Source organism: Chelon labrosus (genome assembly GCF_963514085.1).
Source record: "Chelon labrosus genome assembly, chromosome: 12".
NCBI lineage: Eukaryota > Metazoa > Chordata > Actinopteri > Mugiliformes > Mugilidae > Chelon > Chelon labrosus.
Genome location: NC_140345.1, coordinates 14631736 through 14655190, shown reverse-complemented (window position 1 = coordinate 14655190; position 23455 = coordinate 14631736). Strand labels below are relative to the sequence as shown.

Sequence of the window (23455 nt, the reverse complement as noted above, 5' to 3'; positions counted from 1 at the left end):
CAAGCCCCGTCCCCTTGCCTCGTCTTGTTTGTCTGTGTGCCACGGGCACCCATTCTCTGGCACCCTGTGGCGTGAAAACTGCAGCCGCCCCGAAATGGCCAGGAGCCCAGAGCACCATGTTGATCCCTGGAGATTGGAAATTAGAGTGGATGTGACAGGTTCTGGTTTATTATCTCCCCTAGAACTGTGGCATGGGGCAGTAGCAGGACAGAGCTGTGCTGAGATTGTGTGGAGAGGATTTCGACGGAGTGTGTCAGATGGGAAAGCTTAATTCAGCCAGACATGCGTGCCCATACCCACATAAATCCAAACACCTCAAACATACACACATAGGAATATAGGGATATGATGAACAGCGTGTCTGAGCGTTCCTAATTTTAGTCGGCGTCTAGGGTTGGCTCCCTTTAAGAAACCAAGAGCATCATGGTGCAGCGGCTTTCCAGAAGGTTCAGTGACCCAACAGCAGGTGGAGGCCCATTAACATAGTTTGGGGACCACCTGCAGTACAAATGCTAGCCTCTCCTCCGTGATTTACTTGAGGGGCTTCAAGCTGTGCTAATGCACCGTGCTGATAATCACAGCAATGGCTCATCAGGCACACCTGGATGGCCATCAGTGCCAGGCGGAGACCGTGTTCACATTCACGGCCATTAGTTTTACAGCACTCGCACCAGGACAACCCGAGGATGTGTGTACGTGCGCGGCGATGCCGGCCCGCCAACATGTTTGGAAAGGACGGAAATATTCAGCATGACCACGGAAGAGTGAGATTAGTCACGGTGGCAAGACACAGCTTCTGGGGAGGAAATTCACTTTGCTCCTAAATACAAAGAGAGTCCAAATATCCCTTCTGTTCCGTGGATAATTAGCGCCTCCCTGAAATCACCACAACAAACCGACCATCTATTTTCACGTGCTTAAACCTAATCAGGCCAACAGCAAGGGGGGCGATCGGGATTCAGCAGCAGAGCGTGGGGTCAGGGGGGGGGGGGGGGCGGTGTAGACCAGATGGTTTGGAGGTTGGGACAGGGTGAGCTCTGGGAACCAGGTGGTCATTAGAGCCTCCTGGAGGGTCAGGAAGGTGAGAAACACCAGGTGGAGAAGGTTTACCGTACACTGTTGCGGGCGTAACACACCGCTCCCATGTAAATGTTGTGAACGCTGCTCGAGCCGCTCAGGAGCCGATCAGAAGATTAAAAAAAAAAAAAAAAAAATCAGTCACACAAAGCTTCACAGGAAATATTACAAGACACAAAGACGGGGCTAAATTAATTTCACCTACACTTCCCCTGCACCGAACTAGTGCTGCATCTAAATGCCCTGTTTAACAGCTCAGCAAACACGGCAGTATTACTTATCCCACACATGGTTGAACAAGCTAATGTCACAGTGGTTGAAATGTAAATACATCATTAAAGGCTGAGTTTGGGTGACTTTCACAAACACCGACACCGGCAACTGTGAAAGCAATTTCCGTACGTCGAGAATCCCCTCTCGCTTCACCTCTCGCACGTTCACCCTCACTTTTACTGTCTCACTCTCTCACTTTGAAAAACTACCCTTTCTCCCACGCACTCGCCATCCCACGCCGCAGCCTTTCCCCCCCGACTCCTTATCTCCAACTTGCTATCAACCGTTTTTTTTTTTTTTATGTACTTTTTTTTTATTGTGAATTTTCTGTCTCTTGAGTCGGGGAGGGGAGGGGGAAGTGCAGCGATTGGGGAGGGAGAGGGCTGTGAGCTCACTCATGGCGCCTGATGAATGAGGGGTGTCTTTGGCTGCTGGGAGAGGAGAGTAGCTTTAATATGTCATTGGAGAGGAGGCCAGTGAGGCTCTACTGGAGCAGGGTAGGACGATATGTGAGGGATGGTGTGTGGCAGGGAGGGACCGTTGGGCATAGAGAAGAGTGATGACCATGGAAGACACGAATCCACAGACCGCCTTTGGGTAACACAGAGCTCTCCATTTTGTGCGACTATGACACACACAATGCAGATGCAGGCGGTAATAATAACTGCCCGTGCGGATCTGCGTCGGTATTCTTAACACTCCGCGCGTGAATTTAAAAATAAGCACGGGTGCGGCTTCCTGGTATTCTGATCTTCTCGTTGGGTGTTCCCTGTCGTCTGCACGCTGACAAATGAGGCGCACAGATGCGAGCAGACACAACAAAACATTCAAAATAAAAAATAAAAAATTAATAAAAAAGCTAGGTGAGAGGAATAAACGACATTTAGGAATGATGAAATAGTTTGTATTTAAATCCTTTGAATCTGAGTGACAGAAAATTTATTAGAAACATTAAATTGCTCGTCTTATTGCTTGTCGTATGAGCATAAACCAAACTTGGAGTTTATAATCAGCCTTTTTCAATGCTTTCTGACATTTTTTTAGAGGAACGAAGAAGACTGTTACACGTGCCGTGTAAAATTTCTGTCTTCTTCAGTAGATACTAAAGACGTCCATCTTAGGCTAGCCGCCACGGTCAGCCGCCTGTTATCTTTCAAATAACCATCAAACCGATACCGCAACGCCGGCAGAAAGTTTCCCTTACGGTTTCCCTCAATGCCGGAGTTCAGAGAAAATATGCGATAACAAATGTGCCGCTTCTTAAGAGATAAGTATATGCATGGACCGAGTCAGACCTTGTCTATCAGCTCCTCTCTGATTAAATTTTAGCCGATTATTATTACCGATGTAGACTCATAAATGGAAGACCCCGCAGAGTTATGGCTGTTGGGCATCGTTACAATGGACTGAGGATCTTAATTAGAATAACTTCATTATGTCCACAGCAGACACATTCAGTAGGTATTATCTTAAACTAGATTAAATGTATAAGCCTGAGAAATTGTGATTTTCTCTAAGCGGAGCCGTGGTTGTGAATGAGAACGGTTTGCAGTGAAGACCCCGCTGCCCCGTGCTTGTGGTCTCTGTCTGGTGTTTAACACGCTGTATTCGCTTAGCCACTGCATACTGTGATTCCCCTTTAGCACTACATGTTGTATAATGGGCCCTTTTAGAGAAACATCCACAGTGCGCCCCGGTCAAAAGAACAGCTGTCTCATTTTTGCAACACAAAACCTCAAACAGAAAACAGCAGACTATCTCTCCAAACATGCCCGCGCAAGATTTAGAGCCTCAAATTGGCGTGGTGAAGACATTGGGCAGACAGTCGCTTAGTTAGGTTTCACAGTGGGTGTGTAAGTGGGTGATGTGATACACAGTCCTACCAATGGTGTCACGCTATTCAGCAGATCAACAGGAAGTGGTAATGCCCATGAAACGCAGCAGTGTGCCACAAGTGGCAGGAAAGATGAGACTGTGTGTCAGTGGATGTGACTGAAAACAACACGGGAATCAAACTCTTGGGGGGAAAAAAACACTTTGCAAGTGTTATATGAGGAAGAGAGAGCCTGTTATGTTTGCAAGACTCTGTGATACACTCTATGACACAGGCTCCTCTCCTGTGGAACCAGCTCCCAGTTTGGGTTCGGGAGGCAGACGCCCTCTCTACTTTTAAGGTCAGGTTTAAGACTTTCCTTTTTGATAATGCTTATAGTTAGGGCTGGACTGAACCATCCCTTAGTTATGCTGCTATATGCCTAGGCTGCTGGGGGACGATGCACCGAACACATGTCCTCCTTCTTCCTTCTTTCTTCTCTCTCCTCTCTCGCATCCTCCGCTTTCTTTTCTCTGGCACAGAGCTCTTGCCTTCTAATTTCCTATCTACTACTAGTCATGCAATTCTGTGTTATTACTGTATAGCATGTTAACTGTTGTGTGTCCCTCCCCTCCCCCTTTCCTTGCCTCCGTCGCCTTCAGGCTTGCTCTGGGGGTTTCAGGCCGGATTTCGTAAAGCGTCTTGAGATTATTTGTATTGTTATTGACGCTATATAAATAAAATTGAATTGAATTGAATTGAAAATGCATGTTGGTGAAAACATCCAGTAACTTTGTTTGCAAGGAAACTCTTTTAAACACACAATATGGATGAAAGCACAGAAGCAGCCGCTGACGAATATTACTAACGTCTGAAGTTAAACAGAATTATGATAATTTGATTGTAAAATTTTCTAATTCTCTTCTTGTTTCTTGTAAAACATTTTGATACATTCACCACTTCAGCCATGGATCATCCTTTCCATCAAAAGAACAATCCACAAGTACACTGAAACAGTAACTCGTCACCAAGGATCTCAAACACACAATGCTTCGTTTGAAGTTGTGTTGTTAGTGTTGTATTATCTAGAAGCCCACCTGCACACTTGGTCCTGCTCACAAGAGGAGGCCCAGGAGGGCCAGTTCCTCCCTCTCCAGGCCGAGTCAACAGCACGCTGATGTGGTACTCTGTGTCTGGATCCAGGTGCCACAGCTTATAGGTGACCACGTTGACTCCGTGCACCTCTGACCACGGCGACTGGCTGGCGCGGTACTCAATCTCTTTCCTGATAATGGGGCCATCTCCCAGGATAGAGTTAGTGTTGAGCTGGATGATCAGGTAAGTGGAGCCGGCGCGCAGCAGCTGAGGCGGCGCGATGGGGGATGGAGGTACTGTCAAAGGAAAGGAAAAAGCCGTGGGTTATTGGTAATTCCGCTCGAACGCACATTTGTATTAGCAAAAGCATTTGCTGGTCTGGTCGGTCTGCAACTCCGCTGCACGGTCTAGGGAGGTAAAGTTGGGGTATTAATTTTACTAATCAGTTGCATGCAAACAGATTTTTTCACTGTGTTAAAGCCCACTGAGTCTTAAATGAGTCTCTGGAGACCGCAGGATGTGAGCGGGTCAAACTCTGTTCAAATAGCAGATTAGTCATACCTATTAACAAGGCATTCAGAGCCTTGCATAAATTTTAGGAAATCGGTGAGAGGGGGAAAAAAAACAGCTGTGCACACAAAGCACTGAATCTTTCGTGCTGTACGTGTTTTTTTATCTAACTGTCCTCATAGCGGGTCACTTGTATGTCTTTGCCTGTGCCACACCCCCCCAAAAAAAACCTAGATATCGCCACTTCTGGTCTCCATGATGAAAGAGTATGAATCGCTGTGGGTAGAGATCGTCCAATCAAGAATTAATTCCAGAGCCCACCGGTCAAATGTCACTTACTGGCAGATCCAAGCCAATGAGCAATTACATGGGCAACGGCGCGAGTGAGGAGTGGGAATGCAAAAGGAACGAGGACAAAGCATGAGAAAAGATCAGAGTTAGATCTGTGGCTGTGACTAATCCGTCATTCCTCGCTGACGCGCCCCTGTCTTTTATGGCCCTCCTCTCTGTGGGCTTTCAACATTACCAGAACCTCACCTCTGCTCTGTACCGTTTCCCTTCGCCTGCAGCAACTCGTCTTTTGGCTGCCAATGACTGTACCCAGAATAAAAGGCCAGTTTTTGGGCCACAGGCGAGCAGCCAGTGGGATTCAATTTAAAACAACTCACTCATTCCTTTTATGGTTCGAGTTTGCAGCTCTGGTACGTTTTTAGCTGTTAGTTTGCAATGTTTTATATTTCTGAAGTTTTTTCAGTGCTATTCTCTAGCTAAATATTGCTCTCAGAGCTACTTTCGCTTTAATTAAGGTTTTTCCCTGCGCTGACATTTACGCTTTAAGACAAACCAGAAAAATCCCTGAAAATGCTTCTTCAGATGTGCTCAGGATGAAATATACAACAACTAAGGGGCCACAACAAAATCCAGAGGCATATGGAGAAACTTGAAAATGTTTTATTAATTATGTGGTCGTGTTACTGTCCTCTATGGGGCAATAAGAGAGCTTCATCATCAGAACTGCACGCTACCTACGGTATTGAAACGAGTAGATCCAAGTCATTAAGGGGGTGATTAGGCACTGGTGAGGGGAAAGGGATTCTTTAGAGTCTTGTTATGTCGGTTATGATCACAGAGTTACAGCCAGTTCATTTGAAAATCACTAACCATCACATATCTAGTCATTGCGCAGCGTTGCCAGAAATAACATCTTTATCCTGATTATAAAAAAAAAATGTAAGAAAAGCAACAACCACACAGACACAATGATACTTATTTTTGGAGAGTGTGAGCACATCAAATGGGATTTCATGCCCTTCTATCAGGATATTCACTGACTCTGGGGTTACTGGCATCCCGGTTAGAGGGTTTAGTAACAGTTTGGCGAAAGGGCTCGAGTTTGTACGGTAGCAGTCTGTCTATATTGATACTAAAACGAATCCATTCTCCTATATCAATAAAAGCAAAATACTGAGAGCCCACATCTCTGTAAGGCTGTACCGTAGCATAGACTGTATAAAGATTGATGGCGGAACAGCTCCTCAAAAGTGAAGCCAAACCAAGCAGAGCTCCCCCCGGTGGCTGGCTGCAGTATAGGTCATAAGCTCCACCCCCTCCATGTTAGTGGATGGGACTTGGGCCAAATTAAAACACTAAAATACACGTCAAATAATTTTTTTTCAAGGATGGTTTCTGTCATTTTAGGTAGTTAATATAATGCTGATGCACACTCAAGTGATCTTTCAGATAAGTTTCGTTTTAGTTATTTGGTGCCATAGAAACAGGATATGACATCATGATGACTACCAGTTGCCATGCTAACCATTCCGTGAAGCGAAGTACAGTGTAAGTGCAGTATATAATACAACATTTCTTTGTAACTGGTAGAGGCAGAGCAGAGCATAGCATTAATTAAACGAAGACTGCACGTGGCTCCACTCATGGACGTCGCAGACTCTGGCTCCAAACTCACAAGATGGCGCCGTCCATATCCACAGGAAAACAGCGTCAGTTTGGCCAATGCAAGGAAGTGGGGATACATTGTGCATATTATATACGGTCAATGGACTGTACACAGCAGTGCTCTGAGCGAAAAGCCAACATTTACGTGCTAACTCACTCATATTGACAGTCCTAACAGGGCATGTGTCACTTTTACCATGTTCGCCACCAAGTTTAGCATTTATTAATTCGGACTAAATGTATTTAGTCATAAAACAAAGTAAAGGGTAAGCTTTGACTTTGTCAGGTTATTAATTCTGAGAGGAGCAGAAATATCTGTGTAGCAATTAAAGAATAACCACCAATTTCAATATAATCCTCATGCTACCCATTGTACCATGAAGGGCTGCAAAAGAAATGGCAAACCCTTCACTAGTTGTTGAGATATTTTAGTCTGTACCAAAGCAGTGGGCCAGACCAACAAGCCAAGTGACAAGACACTGACACCCTCAAAGCCGTGTCGCTAGCACTCCTAAAAACTCTCTTTGCTCTCCATCTGACTCGCTTCTGCTGATGCAACAGCCTCTAAAAAAAGCAATAATAGGAGCATACAGTGAGAAGCACAAGTGGACCGAGAGTCTTTCACATCCTTATTTCCATGTCTTCACTTTGCTGAAGGCTGTGGTTTGTTATGCCATCAAGCCCTTCCACAGCCATGTCATTACCATGCTGTCAAAGTGGTGTCAGGCTGAGGGCTTGGAGTGAGTAATGGGAGTGAGGTCACCATCTGTGGTACATGATATGACAGGGGCTGCAGGAGTCCGAGTCAAGTGAGCAGCTTTTTGACAGAGAGCTGAAGAGCTCAGGATGGCAATCTATTTGACAACCTTAGCCCACAAAACAACACACGCCGGAGAGGAGACTGTTTTCACCATCTGAAGATCGTTCACATGAGTCAAGTGCCAGACTGTTTCGTGATTAAGGTAATTTGCAAATATCAATTATAAATGGGTATGATTTTCCCAGTTATGCACAAATGAGGTCCTGTGGGGATCAGTTTCTTTTTCTAATTCTGAATCGCAAGCGGTAATCTACTGTGACAGAGAATGAAAGAAAATCATATGCCATCATAAGAACAGCAGGAAAACAAATAGCTGGGACGGAGATCGGGTGCAAGCAAAAAAAAATATATAAAAGACATGAACAGAGGAGACTGTTTACCTTTGACGACGAGCTCGGCAAAGTTTGAGACTCCGGATCCCCTCGACGACTGAGTGACACAGCGGTAAAGGTCTTGATCAGTTCGCTGGACGCTATCTAGCTGGAAAGACACCACAAAGCGCCGATGACTCAGGTGCTTGACCGACGCCATTGTTAAAATGTCCCCATTGTGTCTCTGGAAAGGAGGAAAGAACAGGTTCAGAGAAAACAGGATGGGTCATCGTGTGCTCATCTCTCACACACACAAAAGTATATGTCACCTCGTCCAGTGCCAACATAAACATACACGCATTCGCACACAGGTGTAGATGTCTTGGGTAGTGGCATGTGGAAGATAACACAAATATATATATAACACAAGCACAGGAGCAGTCGTCAAAGGGCTACTCCATTTCCAGAGATGACATTTGTGGCAGATGCATATGAATTAAAGGCTGAGAACCCGACTAGTATGATGAAGCCTTCAACTGGAGTTTCCCATGTTCATGAGGAAAAAAAGAAACAGGAAAGGCTATCTCTTGTCGTACTTTCGGTAACGTCTGAGTTCACGAGTGTTGACACGTTTGCTAACTTTCCCAGAGAGAATATCTTTACAGTGTTATAATATGTCTGAGGAAAAAGTCGATCTTCCCCGCGGCCTCATCCTGTCAAGGCCTTGGAGTGTTGTCAGAAGCATTCAGGGTGTCTTACGCTTTTGCATTTTCTACATTAAGCTACCCAGCTGTTAGCTAAAACGCTGGCCTCCGTGGCCTCTAGACACCACGAACGGCTGCCTAACAGCAACAATTTATGGCTGATGTTGGACAACTTCCACAGTCATGACCGAGAGCAAAAGAGTTCCATCTGAGGGCAGAGTGAGTCAAGCTGTCAAAACCCAAGATCCTTCGTGTCCCATACTCCCTGCCTTCATGCTAAATCCACACATCTTTCAATCTCAGTGGCCCCAGTTTGTAATGAAGGCCTTAAGGACAGCAAAACAACATGCTTAGTAGCTCTCATGGTGACCGCAAAATAACCTTCAGCTGCAAAATAAGTGTAGTGTCCCTTTAAGTCCCTTTAAGTAAGGACATCTTGACTCCCTAATGAAATCAGAGCCCCTCAAATACTGCTTTTAAAATAAAATTTGATTTGATTTATGCTAACAGTTTGGTTCTCCATGTTTATGGCTGTATCAGATTCTGTTGTTGGCTGTTAAACAGTTTACCTATATACCTTTTGCTTTTTATTCCTTCCTTTTCATGTCATTCTTCTCTTCTTTCGTAACTTCCATCCTTCCTTTCTTGTTTTTATCTGTCTGCATTATCAAGAACTTATTCATGATATTTTAAGTACTTGTTCTGTTATAAATATCTTCATACGGACAACATCAATACCCCTGCCATTAGCAAAAGCTAACACGAATATTTTCTTCATTATACCTCACCCTTGTACACAGTTATTGCAAACACTCAGCTTATAACGTAACGATACACACTTAAATCCTTGCTATCTGGGTCAGTTCCTATTAGGGCTGTGTGACTAAAAAGGAGAATTGTCCAATTGTGTGCAATTTAATTTGAATGGAAGGACCATCTCACTGATTTAATCATGCAATATGACAATCAGACATGCTTTAATAAAAACAAATGGAATCTTGTTAAAATAATAGCAATTATGGGGATAATGTATGTCGTGATTGTCGTCCCCTAATGGAGGCCATCTACAACCTCAGCTGTCCTCTGTGTGCAATGCTATTGAACTAAAACGTTTAACTGCTCAGCATTTAGAACTGGGAGACAGATGGGGTCTAATGCATGAAGGTTCAGCGAGTTCAGTACACAGGCTAATAAGACGAAGAGCAGCACGAGTTTGTGCTTTGGTGTAAATCTGACGGACAAAGAAGAAATAGAAATGGCTGCTCGCTTCGGGATAAATGAGAGAACGTCAAAGCAGAAACAGAAGACAAACAAAAGTGAGGTGGGGCAGAAAGTGAGAAGCAGAGAAAAATAGTGACAGAGAGGTAGAGAGGTGGGGATTCAAATGAATGTCGCATGATGAACCGTGCTGGTGAACACTCAGAGGCATTTCTCACATTGTTCCACACCATTAAAAGCACGAGCATCTGTCAAGTCCACATTGCCTCAACAAAACACATCGGTTCTGACGTTTGTTTGTTTTTCTCGTGCTTTCAGGCCATTCCAGCTGTGTGAAATGGCGGACATGAATTGTGATACTCCTGCTTTTGATCTGCTGGTTTTAACAGAATCCAAACATGTCAGCACGCTGGGATTAGCAAGGAGACCCTTGGGTTACGCTAGGCCATATGGGCCTCTGTTATACTTCTGACTTGGAGCCTTCAAAAACAAACCCCAGACCGCACAAACCTCAGGCCGAGTCTTTGCAAACAAACACACAAACACACACCCACTGATTAGGGTTAAGCATGCAGCAAATCTTGTGGACGCAGGAAATAAAACTCTTAATTATATACTGTCGAATGTTTTATGTCTCATTTTCGTCACCTAGCTTGTGGATTTACAGAAAGAAGGCTGGAGGAATCCGGAGAAATCAAATAAGCATGGCTTCACTTGATGTTACATAAACAATCTGGCGGTAGCTAATTGGCAAAGAAACAACAAAACGATCCGATAATCTGGCAGGCGTCTGCAGCCAAGACCGTGCTGCAGCTGGTGCATCAGACACAATCAAACACAAAAGGGCATAACAAGAGAAAACAGTGGCGACTTGAGGTCACGTGACGAAAGGTGCGTGCGAAGCCGACAAAGCAGACAGGGAGGCGGTGAAGAGGACAGCAGAGGGTGGAGGAGAGGCAGGAGAAAAGCATTCCAGTGGTCTGGAGATCTCATTACAGAAGGCGTCTGTATGGTTATGCCAGCTAATTACCCAAAGCATTTGTCTTCATCCTTGTGTTGTGACCAAATGGCTGGTTTGATCAAGAGTTCAGAGGGGTGTAAATGAGGAACCTTCAATTACCCAAATCACACACCTCCCAGTTTCAAACAATGCAGTAGGTTTGCCTAGGTCAACCATGATTAACACTGGCTGCAGTGGGTGTAAGATGTTGGCAAACGCAGTGACTGTGTGACTGCACAGTAATTGCAGCGTGAGATGAAGAAAAGAAAAAATAAAAAGAAACCCTGCGGCATAGTGAGATCCAGTTCTTTTATCTGAGCCACATAAAGAGACTGGTTTTAAAGCCAGTCTATTCCCACCAGAGGTAAGGACTGTATGGAACGCCTGACCTTCACAGAGCAAGGCATTCTAGATGAAAAGCCAGATATCTAAAACACAGCGCATGATTTGAATAAATACAGCAGAGAAAGTGAAGATGTTGTAAGCAATACAACTTTTCAAAGGCAGTTGAGTGAAGAGACTTCAAGGCTTTCATAGCCTTCACATCATCCAACCTCTGTGTTCGTAATGGTTCACAAACAGATGACGGCTTTGTTGCACTGATTATTAGAGGTAACAATCACAACTTAAAAGGCACTTATATATGTGGTAAACTACACTAGATTGTGAAATATTTCATTTAATGATTTACCTATATAAATGTATAAATGTCATCTCTTTAGGCTTATTTCAGCTCACTGAATCACCATACAGGGGGGTTTACTTAAAGGGGAACTACTGTTTTTTTACAACCTGGACCTTATTTCTGGCATAAATTACAGTTGTTTACTCACCCATATAACGCAGCAGATAATGCGTTATTTAAAGGCTGCGTTTCGGTGCCCCAGTCACTCCCACTAAATGGATATACACTGATCTAAATATCTCCTGAAGAAATACGAATTACACAAAAGTTATATGGGTGAGTAAACGACCATATTTTATGCCAGAAATAAGGTCCAGGTTGTAAAAAACTGTAGTTCCCCTTTAAGTGCCTGGGCCGGAACATGTGTTAGTTAAAATGCCTTATTGGAAAGTCAAACAAATGGTTACAAAGAGCAGCATAGACACAAATTGACAAAAAAAAAGTAGTCCAACAACTACAAAAGAGGTACAAAACAACCACAAAGGCACTAAAACGGCCACAAAGAGATGATGTTTTTCTTCATAACACCCTATATGCTTCTGACAACACTCCAAGGCCTACGGAAACTAGAGGGAATAAGTATTTCCATGGAGTTTTACAAACAAATACACTCTCGACATTCTTTGTAAATATCTTGGAGTGAAGGATGATACTGAAAAATCAATAATAACGGTTAGGGCCATGGTTGTTTTTTTAAAAGTAAACAGGTAGCGTAGCAATTAATCTAGTTTGGGAAGTGGCAATGATCGTTGAGGATGGATGCGTATGAGGAGATTTCACTGTTAAAGAATAAATCAGTATAAATATTAATAATTTAATGTAGTATGAAAAAGTAAATCAAATTCTGTGTGAACTGAACTGTGAGCCGATTGCTGTGAAGTGTGAACTTGCGAAACAACAACCGGAAGATGCAAAATGCAAAAGCACAAGTAACTCATGTACATCTTTGTCAGACACACGGTTCCTTCAGCTACGAGCTCCACCATTAAAGCACTGACCTCCAGCAGGAACTTCTCCGCCTCTGATGCCCTTCCAGCGGCGACACAACTGAAAGTGGCGTTTTGCCCGGCATTGACCTCCTCATCTCCAAGCCTGGAGAAGTGGGGCGCCTTATCTAAGGAGACACACGGAGAAAGAAACATTTAAGGAATCCATCACTTTTCAGCCATTCAGCTACAGACAAAGGCACAGTTTTCATAATTAGGGCTTCAACACACTCTATAAACAGGAATGTCAAGCATTTCTCCTGGAGTATTTGTCAAGTGTTGCTTCATAATTCATCAGTAACATTTTTTTTTCAGTAAATACTTCAGTTCATCGTTCCTTCAAATTCTAAATTAAACTGTATTTGAATGGAAATCCTGCAAATGTAAATGTGCCGAGGATCACTCATTGTCCATTACCAGAATAACTTGCAATCAAATAGCATCAGATAAAAGTCAATCTATAGATGAGCAGAATGTGGGAGTGAATCTGCACAGACTAAGCATCAGCCCTTCACATTTTGACTAATAATGTCCCAGCTTGCTGTACGGAGCTGCCAATGAGTCAGTGTGTGGGAGTAGCCCTCTCACCCAACTCGGTGATTAACAATAGAGCAGTGGGAATCGAACCCCTGCAGAGCCAAATCACTGGGTAAATGCCGGCAGCATTGCCTGCCATCTCTGAAAAATGGGGTAGGACAAGTCAACGATGTCACTCCGGATGAATGACAGGAAGAGGTGGCAGAGCAACTGTGACGCTGAAGCACCAGGGAGAAGCGACTGTTTGGGTCCCACTCATCTCCTGCTTGGTTTTGCACAATTGCGTGCTGCCATCTAGCACAGAAGGAGACGACGGTTGCTTGATCTTGTTTGTGTACGCTAAGTAAGAGACGGCGCTTGCATTTGTACCCCACATGCGGCCATGTTTCCTTAGTGTGACTCTGCCTCCTAAGGTTAATTCATAATTCATGCCCGAGAGCCAGATATACAGTAAACAAACAGCAGAATGAGTGTGAATGGAAAAGAACGGGCCTTACGGTTGGCAAGGACTGCGGTGTTATACAGCTAAATGTGTCAGGTCTTATCCCCAGGACTCTTTAGGGTGATAAATATTTCATCGGGCTGCACTGGTTTCAGAGTCAAAGACTAAAACTCAGGAGAACACAAAAGAAATGTCAACCATGCTTTAACCAGATTCACACAAAGGAACTTCTACAGAGTTTATTTTACTTTTTTTTTTTTTTACCGTGCAACAATCCCCTTTGGTTTGTCGCTCCGTCTTCTTTGCTCACACTCCTCAATGCCAAGTCATGCAGGCAGGCCCGGTGCCACATCATAAGGCATGCTCAGGTCTTGATGAGAGTCTTAATTATTTAATGGCCACAGTGGGGGCATTCAGAAGATGCCATCTGCTGTGTCTGCGAGTAACAGGGTGGCCGACAGGGTGGCATGCTCACAATCTCGCAGCCGGTGTTCATTTAATAAAATTACCGCCGGTATCCTCCGTAACATGACACCCCCGATAAGTCGGCCTCGACTAGAATCAGAAATCTCCTGTGATAACAGTAGGGGGATGTATAAATATTAACAGGGAGATAGCAGAGATCCCCATGAGACAAAGTACCCTGCAAGCCTTGTGTCAGTTACATAAGTCGCTTGAAAGCAGTGTGGACTATGGGTGTTAAATGTGCTATGAGCTGACAAGAGCCCTCGTGTTCTGCGGTGGGTCGTACTGGGAGAGTGCAAGTGACAGTGAGAGACTTTGTCCAGGTATTAAGCTCAGGTGTCTTAGTGAATATGTTTTACACAAGGCCCTCAGGGGGTGACAACACACTCAACTCCTACTTTCACTTTTACAGCACTGAGGTACAGACAAAGGTCCTTCGCTGCAGGAAGCCATTGGTTCTATAAAAAAAAATCCCACCCTTAAGAGAAGACATTTTTATAAGGCTTAAAAATGTAGTATGTAGTAATGTAATGTAGTAAAAAAAAACTACTACTACAGACTCGAAGATAATACTGATGATGGTGGAGGCACAACGGCAGGTGTGTTTTCAGGTGGAAGGGAGCGTTGGCATTTATGCGTCACAGTGCTTTAATAGCACCCCCGTCTTCCTCGCTTTGCTTCGGGACAACATGCTGTACAAATACGAAAGGTCAATCAGCCATTACTCTCCTCCTCAGCCTCATCTATGCGTCCCGCTGCTTTGAAAAACATTTCCTCCCCAAATCACCAAAATGCTTCTTTTCCCGCAGCACCGTCTGTAATTGCAATCCATTGTCAGAAGTGGCACTTACAGCAGGGGTAGTTGAGCACCATGATGTCATCTATGGCAATGTAGCCCCGCCGTTCCCTGGAAACCGTCGCCTCGATCAGTATCTGTGAAAGTGAACAGAAATATGAACAGATTCAATTCATTACCTGAGCAGCCGAGGCATACACTCCTGACTAACCTAATGCTCTAAAAGCTGAAGTGTAAGAGCGATTTTCAAGCGAACACGGAGGGCAGCGTGAATTCCTTTGCTCCCGTTCTCCTGATGACGACAGACGCATTAATTACAAACGAGCCCGTGACGACACCGGTGCACATCTGCTGACCCCAAAAAAAAACTAGACAATGAGACGGATAAAACTGACGCGTGAAAATGGAATTCGAGAATGGAAGTTTTGCCTCGGTGCGCGGCGCTGGGAGAAATAGCTGTTTTTATCAAGAAGCAAACAATGCCGTGCCTGAGTCATGAGCCCCATTCCACATTCAGGGCACAGGCTGCTGCGAAGCCGTAACAGCGCATAATACAGCTTGTACAGGACCGCGAGACTCAAAGGGAGGACAAAGCTCCATACCGTCCTGCGGAACAATAAGCTGGATGAGCGGTGGGCCCTCCTGGAACCTAATCAATATCAAATCACCATCCTCAGTAACGGTGAGAGAGTTATGAGACACAGGGGTGATGTTTGTTTTCGCCTCACCAAGGACAGTCCCCCATCCACGTGTTTGATCAAAGGCCAGCTTTGAGTTATTGTTCCTCATAATCCTTGCACCAAATGATTACAACACGGTTCCCTTGACTGGGTCTTGATTTTTACTGTGACCACCCACACACACTCAAACTACACTGAACACTGACAGCTACTTTAAATGCATGTCGGACATCTGTCTTTATGCGCTACTGAAGTACATCTCATGAAAGATGGGAGCTTTTTCCTCTCAAAGAAAGCCTCGTTTTGAGTTGTGTAACTATTAAGACTGGGTATTTCATTTATAGTGGTGCCAATATGACACACGAGTTTCAGAACTAGTATAAAAACTAGATTAATACACCTAAAGGTAAACACCATTTTTCAAACTCCATCGGCAGAGAAATACCGTTTATGACGCCGTAAGTTATAGGAAAATCTAGAAAATGGAACCTGGAATGAAGATCAAGATACTCTGTGAGAGATTTTAATCATTTAATCCTAATTAGATGGACATTTAGAGATTAAAAATTATACATCAGATATGACTGTTGAGAGGGATCTCTATGTTGGTGCTTCAAAACCCTTCTCCAGCAGTTTCTAATACACTTGATGCCCACATTTTTTGAAACGAACACCTTATTTTGGTGTCCCAACAACACCCTCTGGACCTGCAGGCCCAAATTCCAGCGCTCCGGACGGAGGTAGTCCACCTCTCCGGACTCAGAAAGGAAGACATCACCTGGTGTGAAAACAAACCCGGCCATGCATGAACCCTAAAGGCACCTTCACGGACTCGTGATGGGATGCGAAGAGATTGGGGTCAGCTAAAAAACTCCAGATAGAACCAGACACACAAAGCCCAGCTTGCAGGGAGGAGAGGCTTGAAGCAAACAGAGGGAGAGGTGAGGTGGAGAGGAGAGGTGAAAGGGAAAGCAGGGAAAAAGCAAGGTCCTGGCTCCTGGGTTTCCTGGAGTTAAGGCTCATTTAAAGTACTGTGGGACACAGACGCCGTGACCTACGCATGTAGCCGGTGCAAGCCATTTATACTTGTGCGCTCGTAAGTCTGACTCGCTCTGTAAAATCACTAGTTGGTGATGTGTCTTCTTCGCCAGTCGGGTTAATTTTTGTTTCTACTTCCTGCTTCAGTTTCAACAATGGCGACTGACACTTTCGCTGAAGACGAATCATATAAATGTTTGTATCTCCGAACCTCAGTTAACCTTTCCTCGATGTGTTCCATATTTTTTGATGCAAAACAATCAATTTGAAAATTGAAGAGATTGAGAAGCAGCCGGAAATACTAAAGTGGAAACACGCTACTACCGAGCGGACCACTCACAGCTCTTGTGGTCTGTGTCGCCATGGTGTGTAGTTACATTTCTTGGGAGGTGCATGTCAAGCTACGAAGTCTGGGTATGCGCTGCGCTGACGCCGCGGCTACGGTGTCAAATTGCCGCAGAAATCTAAATCACCTATTAGAGAGTGAATCTGCTCTCTCCATAGCTGGCTGCTCTACTCAGAGAGGAACACTGAGGCTAATCTCCGTCTGCCAGAGTGAATTGTTCTACTTGGTCCCAATTGTTGCCGAAACCTGAGCAGCGAGATGCCACTGCTTTTTAAAGGCGATATTAACATTTCCATTTTCAAGTTGTCAATTTCCCTAAAAGCGTGTGCAGGATCCTCTCCTCTTATTTCGCTATTGTCATCTATTAGATTCTCTCTGTCTTTCTGTACTTGTTCAGCTGCAGTGCCCCTTCCTCATGAGCCTCTGCCTAACCGTACAAACTTAAAGGCATTGATTAAAGAACAATGACCTTCAGTATGTTTATCTGAATTAGCTGTGTAAGCAAACACACAGCCATGCAATTAGATTAACATCAAAATTAGACAGAAACACTGATTAGGCTTAATGGTATACAAGGAAAAGAAAAACATGAAGTTCTAATTGAAGGTGTTATTACTCTCCGCTGAGATAAAGCGCTGAAGAGATTGATTTCTGGTTAATCCTCAGTCTTCCTAACCATTAGATAGCTTGGTTATTAAGGGGGAGACATTCAAAGCATTTGTTTCAATAAACAGCCTTCTCAGATTTTTATTGAAAGCCACTTTCCCAATGAAACATTCCCTACGCCTGCACTTTATTCTAATGAGCTGTTACTTTACTTTGGCAAGACAAAAAATACGAGGTTCATCTCGTGGAGATAAAAAATCAAAGTGTGACGCACAATGATTTACAGCGGATATAAAATGCACATTAAGTGATCATATTACATTACACTGTGGTATTGGCTTTTAGAAGCAGTTGTAATGTATACAAATCATGAGACGATTTATTTGGCCCTGTAAACCAGCTCTCTCCAGCCAGGAGACTGTCGCCAGTACACACAAGGGATTTCACTCACCATTAGACGCAGTCACAGATTAGATAAATAAGTCCTTAAAAAATTCACAGACAAAAGGTTGCGTGCTGAAGTAGATATTTCCTGGTGGAAAATCTCAAAGGATAATAGCCGTTGTCTCAGAATATAGTGTCAGGGATCTCAGCTCACTCTCTGCAGTGTTCCATAAAGCCCCTCTCCATAGCCACGGGCTCAGCTTGGAGGACTCTCACAGAAGATGCTATCAGACAGAGCTGAGACTTACCAATTGTCATTTACAAGTCTTTCATGTGCTCCTGCACGCTAACTTGTTCCTTTTTTAAAATAAAATACTTTGTTAAGTAAACAAGATGACATCTGGGAAACGTTAGGAAGTGGGTTACTGTCTTTTAGGTGGTCTGCCTAAAAGCACTTGTGGTGTTCAAAATGCGCCTGTGAATGTGAAATATTTATTTTCCTGCACAGAATGAAAGACCGACTTGAAGTGTGAAGACAAAACCCATGTAAAATATGGAACAAGTTTACTGTGATTTGGTCAACACGCCGTCTTAATGATGACTAGGCTTTCCTACGACAGAGTTACTGCTTCTATTATTTTCATGTACACCGATCAGCCACACCATTATGGCCAAATGTTGTATAGGTCTCCCTTGTGCCTCCAAAACAGTTGTGACTCATCAGAGAATGGACATGGGCCTTCTGAGAGTGTCCTTTGGTGTCTCGCAAAAGATTGTTGTAGGTGGGGGCCTTTGGGTCCTATGGGTTGAGGGGACGGTCCTCTGTGGATCATCCCACAGATACTTGATCAGTTTGGGCTCTAGTGAATTTAGAGGGCAGGTCAACACTTTGTGCTGTTTTTCATGTTTTTTGACTTGTTCCTAAACCATTTTTGTGTCTGTTCCTGTGTCAGGCTGCATCCTGCTGGGGATGGCTGCTGCCATCAAGGAGTGTCATTGCTATGGGGTGGGGGTGCCTGGTCTGGTCTGGTCTAGGTGGGTGGTACATGTCTAAGTAACATCCACATGAATGCCAGTTCCAAAAGTTTCCCAGCTGAACACTGTATTGTCACAAGATGGCCAATGTTATTTACTTCTCCTGTCAGTGGTTTTAATGTTGTGGCTGATCGCTGTATATTATAGCCTTCTCTCTTCTGCTCTCAGCAAAATCGAATTTCAGGTCAGTTTGACTTTTGTATGCAGAGGCAAAACATTCTGAGATAAATGCACAAATGCAACCTTGGGGCAGAACAGCTGGCTTACAGTAGTTGACAAAGCTGAACATAATTCCTGGGCTTTCAGTATTTCCCATGCTTAAAGACAGAGAGGGATTCCATAAATACTGAGTGTAGCTTTATTTCCTCAGCCTTTTGTCCTTGGGAAGACACAAGTGTTGTATGCATATGTACAGTTGACTGCAAGAAGCTCTTTCCAACTTGTTATTCGTATATAAAAGCATATATGACCAGTGTTGCTGTTATTTTCACTCGATGTCATTTTGAGACACCTGTTGTCCTAATCCATGTGAGCGTTGTGACACACCAAGCGGACGATCAGCCGTGTGTCAGGCCGATGGTGAGTGTCTCTGGGTCTGGTCAGACCCCCGTAGGGAGCACGCTGAATCTCCTCTCAACATTTCTATACTCAAACATTTTTGGCCATCTGGAATGAATAAACGGAAGACTAAGGGATCACCGTGATTCAGGAGAGGCCAGCTCTGTACGACGGTCTGTGTTTCCACAATGCTAGGTCCTAGAATCCCACTGCAGCCTTTTGGATGGAGAGTTGCTTCCTCTCACACAGGCACAGAACATACGTGCAACTTGGCCATTGTCGTGTTCAAGTGCAACCTTTCAACAAGGATACAGCCAGCGTCACAGTGGGTCTTGATCGCAGCCAGTTTTTTTTGTGTGTCAGTATATGAATATAGATCTAGTGTTCAGTTGAGCTTTGAGTTTGTTTAAATGCTCATTGGAAACTTCGCTAGTCTACTTGGCCACATGAAGATATCGGAGTAACTCGGAGAGAACAGAGAGAGAATAAGAGCTATCAATCGTGTGTTTGTTTTTACAGTGAACCATTTCATGACCAGTAGCATTGATTACTCTTAACTCGCCTCAAAGCACATTTGACTTGACATGTGAGTATTGTATTATATATTAGTGTAGTGGAAATTTAAGAAAGAAAAAACACTTTAAATGCGTTGGCGGCGTAAGATACCGTGTGATACAGAATGTTCCATTACAATACAAAAAAAAAAATCCAATATCCTTAAAGCAGCAAAACCTGCAAAGGCTAGGAGGTAGTGAAGAAAGCAATAAATAATATATACGCCGTGTATTGATATAATGTTACAATACGTGGTGAAAATATTGCAGGATTGAAAAAAAAAGAATGCAGAACAGACGAAAAACATGTCTGAAGAAGATTCTGACATTTGGCAGGAGAAAAAGAAGAAAGTGAGAGAAAGTAAAGAAGGGAGGGTGGGGATGGAGGTGGGGGCACGTCTCCAGCTCTAGTTGGCAGTCTTGGAAGGCTGGATAACATCTTTAATATTTGATAACAAGGTTCCTCAGGTAGTGCAAACACTTCCACCAATAAGAAGCGGAGAGAAACACGGCAAACGCACACACCAGACACACACGACACCCTCAATCGCGTCATCTCAAGGTGATCTTCTTGTCTTACATTTCCACCCCAAAATCCACTCACCTTCAAATACCAATTTCACAATGGTGACAGGAGGAAGTGATATGTGTGCGTGTGTGATGCGTGTCACCTCTGACATTAATATAAAGGATGCCCTGATCAGAAGCTATGACTGAATTTGTGACTTATAACAAAGGATGGCAACAAGACACATTACAAGAGAAACATAAAAGTCCGACATAAAGGAAAAAATCTTGCTGTAAATCAAGTCACCAGGGAGGTGAGGAAATAAGACTGGGGTGATTTTTGTTTTCGGCTTATTAATCCCCTTAGTTTTAGTGATTATCAAAGACCGTCTCTGACTGTATTTTAATTCCACAATGACATTTTCAACACATAAACAGCAACTGTGTGCGCGTTAAACAACGAATTTCATTACGCCCACCCCCCCAAAATCGTGAAACGCAATCTCACATCTGGATCTGTGCAGCGCAAAACAGTACGCTGACATTTTGTACAAAGTGCGCTTCAGGCGAGGAACCTGAAATCCTCAAAATCTAATAGAGCAGAAACAAATAAAAATAAAATCCTGCAGATTTAAAAATGGTCTCCAAAACTATGTATATTCTCCTGGGATTCATTTCACTCGGAGAGAATGATAAGAAGTGTCTATTCTCCTCACCTCTGCACCGACAGAGTGCTCGCGACATTAATGACAGGGTAAATCTGCCTGCCTATCACTTAAAATCCAAAGTGACTGCATTAGAGTTGCTATGGAGCTGATACGACCGAAGCCCTTCAGAATTTAAAGTCACATAAGCTGTAGCTGCTTTAGAGCTACATGTCTTGGGTGTGAATTGTGCTGAAGCGAACAAGGCTGTAACAGATTTCCCATTTTATGTTTGCCTATATATTTTCATTTCACCGCTGCTGCTGCTTAACAATACAGGATGGTTAGGGCTAAAACACTATTAAAGAAAACATCCAGCTTAACACCTCCCCTCTCACCCTTCTCGCTTTTGTCTGTGAAACAGAGAGCAGTGGCATGTTGTAAGACAAGACCCACTGTCATTCCACAGCGGTGAGGTTTTTGACTGCGGAGGGATTAGCAACGTAAGCCGTGGTATACGTGACTCTGTGGGGGCAGTTTGTTTTGCTTCCTTTGTATCCAGAAGCCGCATGAGGTCAGCCGAGTTAAAAGTGAAATGTAAGAAGAGAACGGAGCGGAAAAAAAAAGAGGAAATGCATTGCTTTAATTCCTTACATGCCGCATTAGGATACATTTTCTCTAATGGTGCCAGTACCTGGTGCTCAAATCCCCAATATTAGCAAATGTAATCCAATCAATTTGAACGCTGTGTTTCCCTCGACGTGAGATAAAAGCTTGGCCATTAGCAGTTTAAGCTGTTCTATTAAAAGGCTTCACTGTCAATACTCATTTAGGTGTTGGGCCCATCTTCTTCTCCTGTACTGTTTGTCCTGTCTTCAGAGCCATCTCCTCCTCCTCCTCCTCATAAGCCCATTATAAACCTCCTTCTCCTAACTGGAGCCTTTCTTTGGCAGCCACGGTTCAGTTCTGACTCACCTATGAGCCATCGCTGTTTACTGGGATGCTTACAGAGCTGCGAGACAAGAAAGTACACAAATCCACTGAGAGAGAGGAGGGGAGGACATGGAGAACAAACCAGTACACGGGCAAATTCAGTAGCACTTGACAAGAGAAGGGAAGGCAGGATAAAATGTGTTATTACTGAATTTATGACTTAACTGTCCCGATGTCGTGATAGGGAGAAATAGTGAGAAATAGAGAGTCTGTTTTATAACAGAGAGATCGCAGCTCAACGGCAGAGGAGCCCTCTTTAGTGAGACACTCAACCATTTTCAGCTCTCTCTTTGTTAAACATTCAGCATAAAAGGAAAAAAAATATTTAAGGGCATTGTAAAAGTAATGATTCACACAGAAGCGAATCCAACAGTGAGGACCTCATTATTTGTAGTAAAACCGAGCTGATGAGCAGTTTCACTGGCAGGCGTGCTTACTGGCCGGTTTACGAGGGGCACAGCTCAAGAGCAGGTTTTGACTGGCAGTGGAGCTGATTTGTAGAGCTCTATGTCCTGGCTATTTATTTGTAGCTACCAAGATGACACCCGAAAATACAGATTATAGATGCTAGGTCCACAGGTAGCTAGCTTAATGAGATTCCCCATAGTGGCGAACTACCTTTCAAAGGTAGTTCATTTGGTTTGGTCTATTTGGTCTATGGTCAAATTTTAAATAGTCACCAAGAATTTAAACACTCCTTAGTTAAAACCTGATAAAAGAATGATTATTTAGTCTGCATTAAGTGAAATTTTAACATTTGTTACTCACTTTTTTACTGAAATGTATGCTGTGTGGAACCGAGTTTTTTTTAGAGCTCAAATAATGCGGTACGACTGTCAGTTAGCTTCATTACTGCCAGCAGTCAGTTAGCTCAGCTTAGCATGCAGCACTTTTACACTTCTATACAGAGTTAGGTGCTAGAAGGATATTTTTGTCTTGAACAGTTTCCCGTCCTTATGCTAAGCTAAATGTTTCCTGGTGCTAGCTGCATTTATAAGACACAGGTATATAGGTGGATGTGATGCTGCCTTCAAATGGAACTAATGCGCTTGTGGTTACGACGTGGGAAGTCGTTTACACAATATTTTAATTTAGGTAACATCGGCCAGAAGTAGTGCGAACAGCGTTGCTAGGTGACGGTTGCCGCCTAGTGGCTAACGATCACGTAGCTAACTATACGAAATGCTGGAAAGAGACAATGAAAGAAAGTATGAGGAAATACAAACATTTTCCTCTGGTATCTTCTAAAGGTGTAAAAAATAAATACTTACAAATAAATTCCAGTATATTCACAACAACCTCAGCCATTTCTGGTAGATTCAGCAAATTAATCCCACCACGTGAACTCTGTCCTTACCAGAAATTTCCATTGACGAGGTTGTGAACGTGGTAAACACAGCGCCATTTGAAGGCAGCATAACT

At 43.7% G+C, this 23455-nt stretch overlaps 1 protein-coding gene across 4 annotated transcripts in view; it reads right to left on the bottom strand.

Moving 5' to 3' along the window:
* Positions 1-23455, bottom strand: part of ptprub (protein tyrosine phosphatase receptor type Ub) — a 175724-nt gene that overhangs the window by 51852 nt on the left and 100417 nt on the right. For all 4 annotated transcript variants that reach the window (XM_084557541.1, XM_084557542.1, XM_084557543.1 and 1 more), the window contains exons 4-7: positions 14744-14825; positions 12461-12576; positions 7925-8099; positions 4261-4554 (exon numbers count right to left, since the gene is read on the bottom strand). In XM_084557541.1, coding sequence (XP_084413667.1) covers positions 4261-4554; positions 7925-8099; positions 12461-12576; positions 14744-14825 — 667 coding nt within the window. The remainder of the gene's footprint in view (positions 1-4260; positions 4555-7924; positions 8100-12460; positions 12577-14743; positions 14826-23455) is intronic.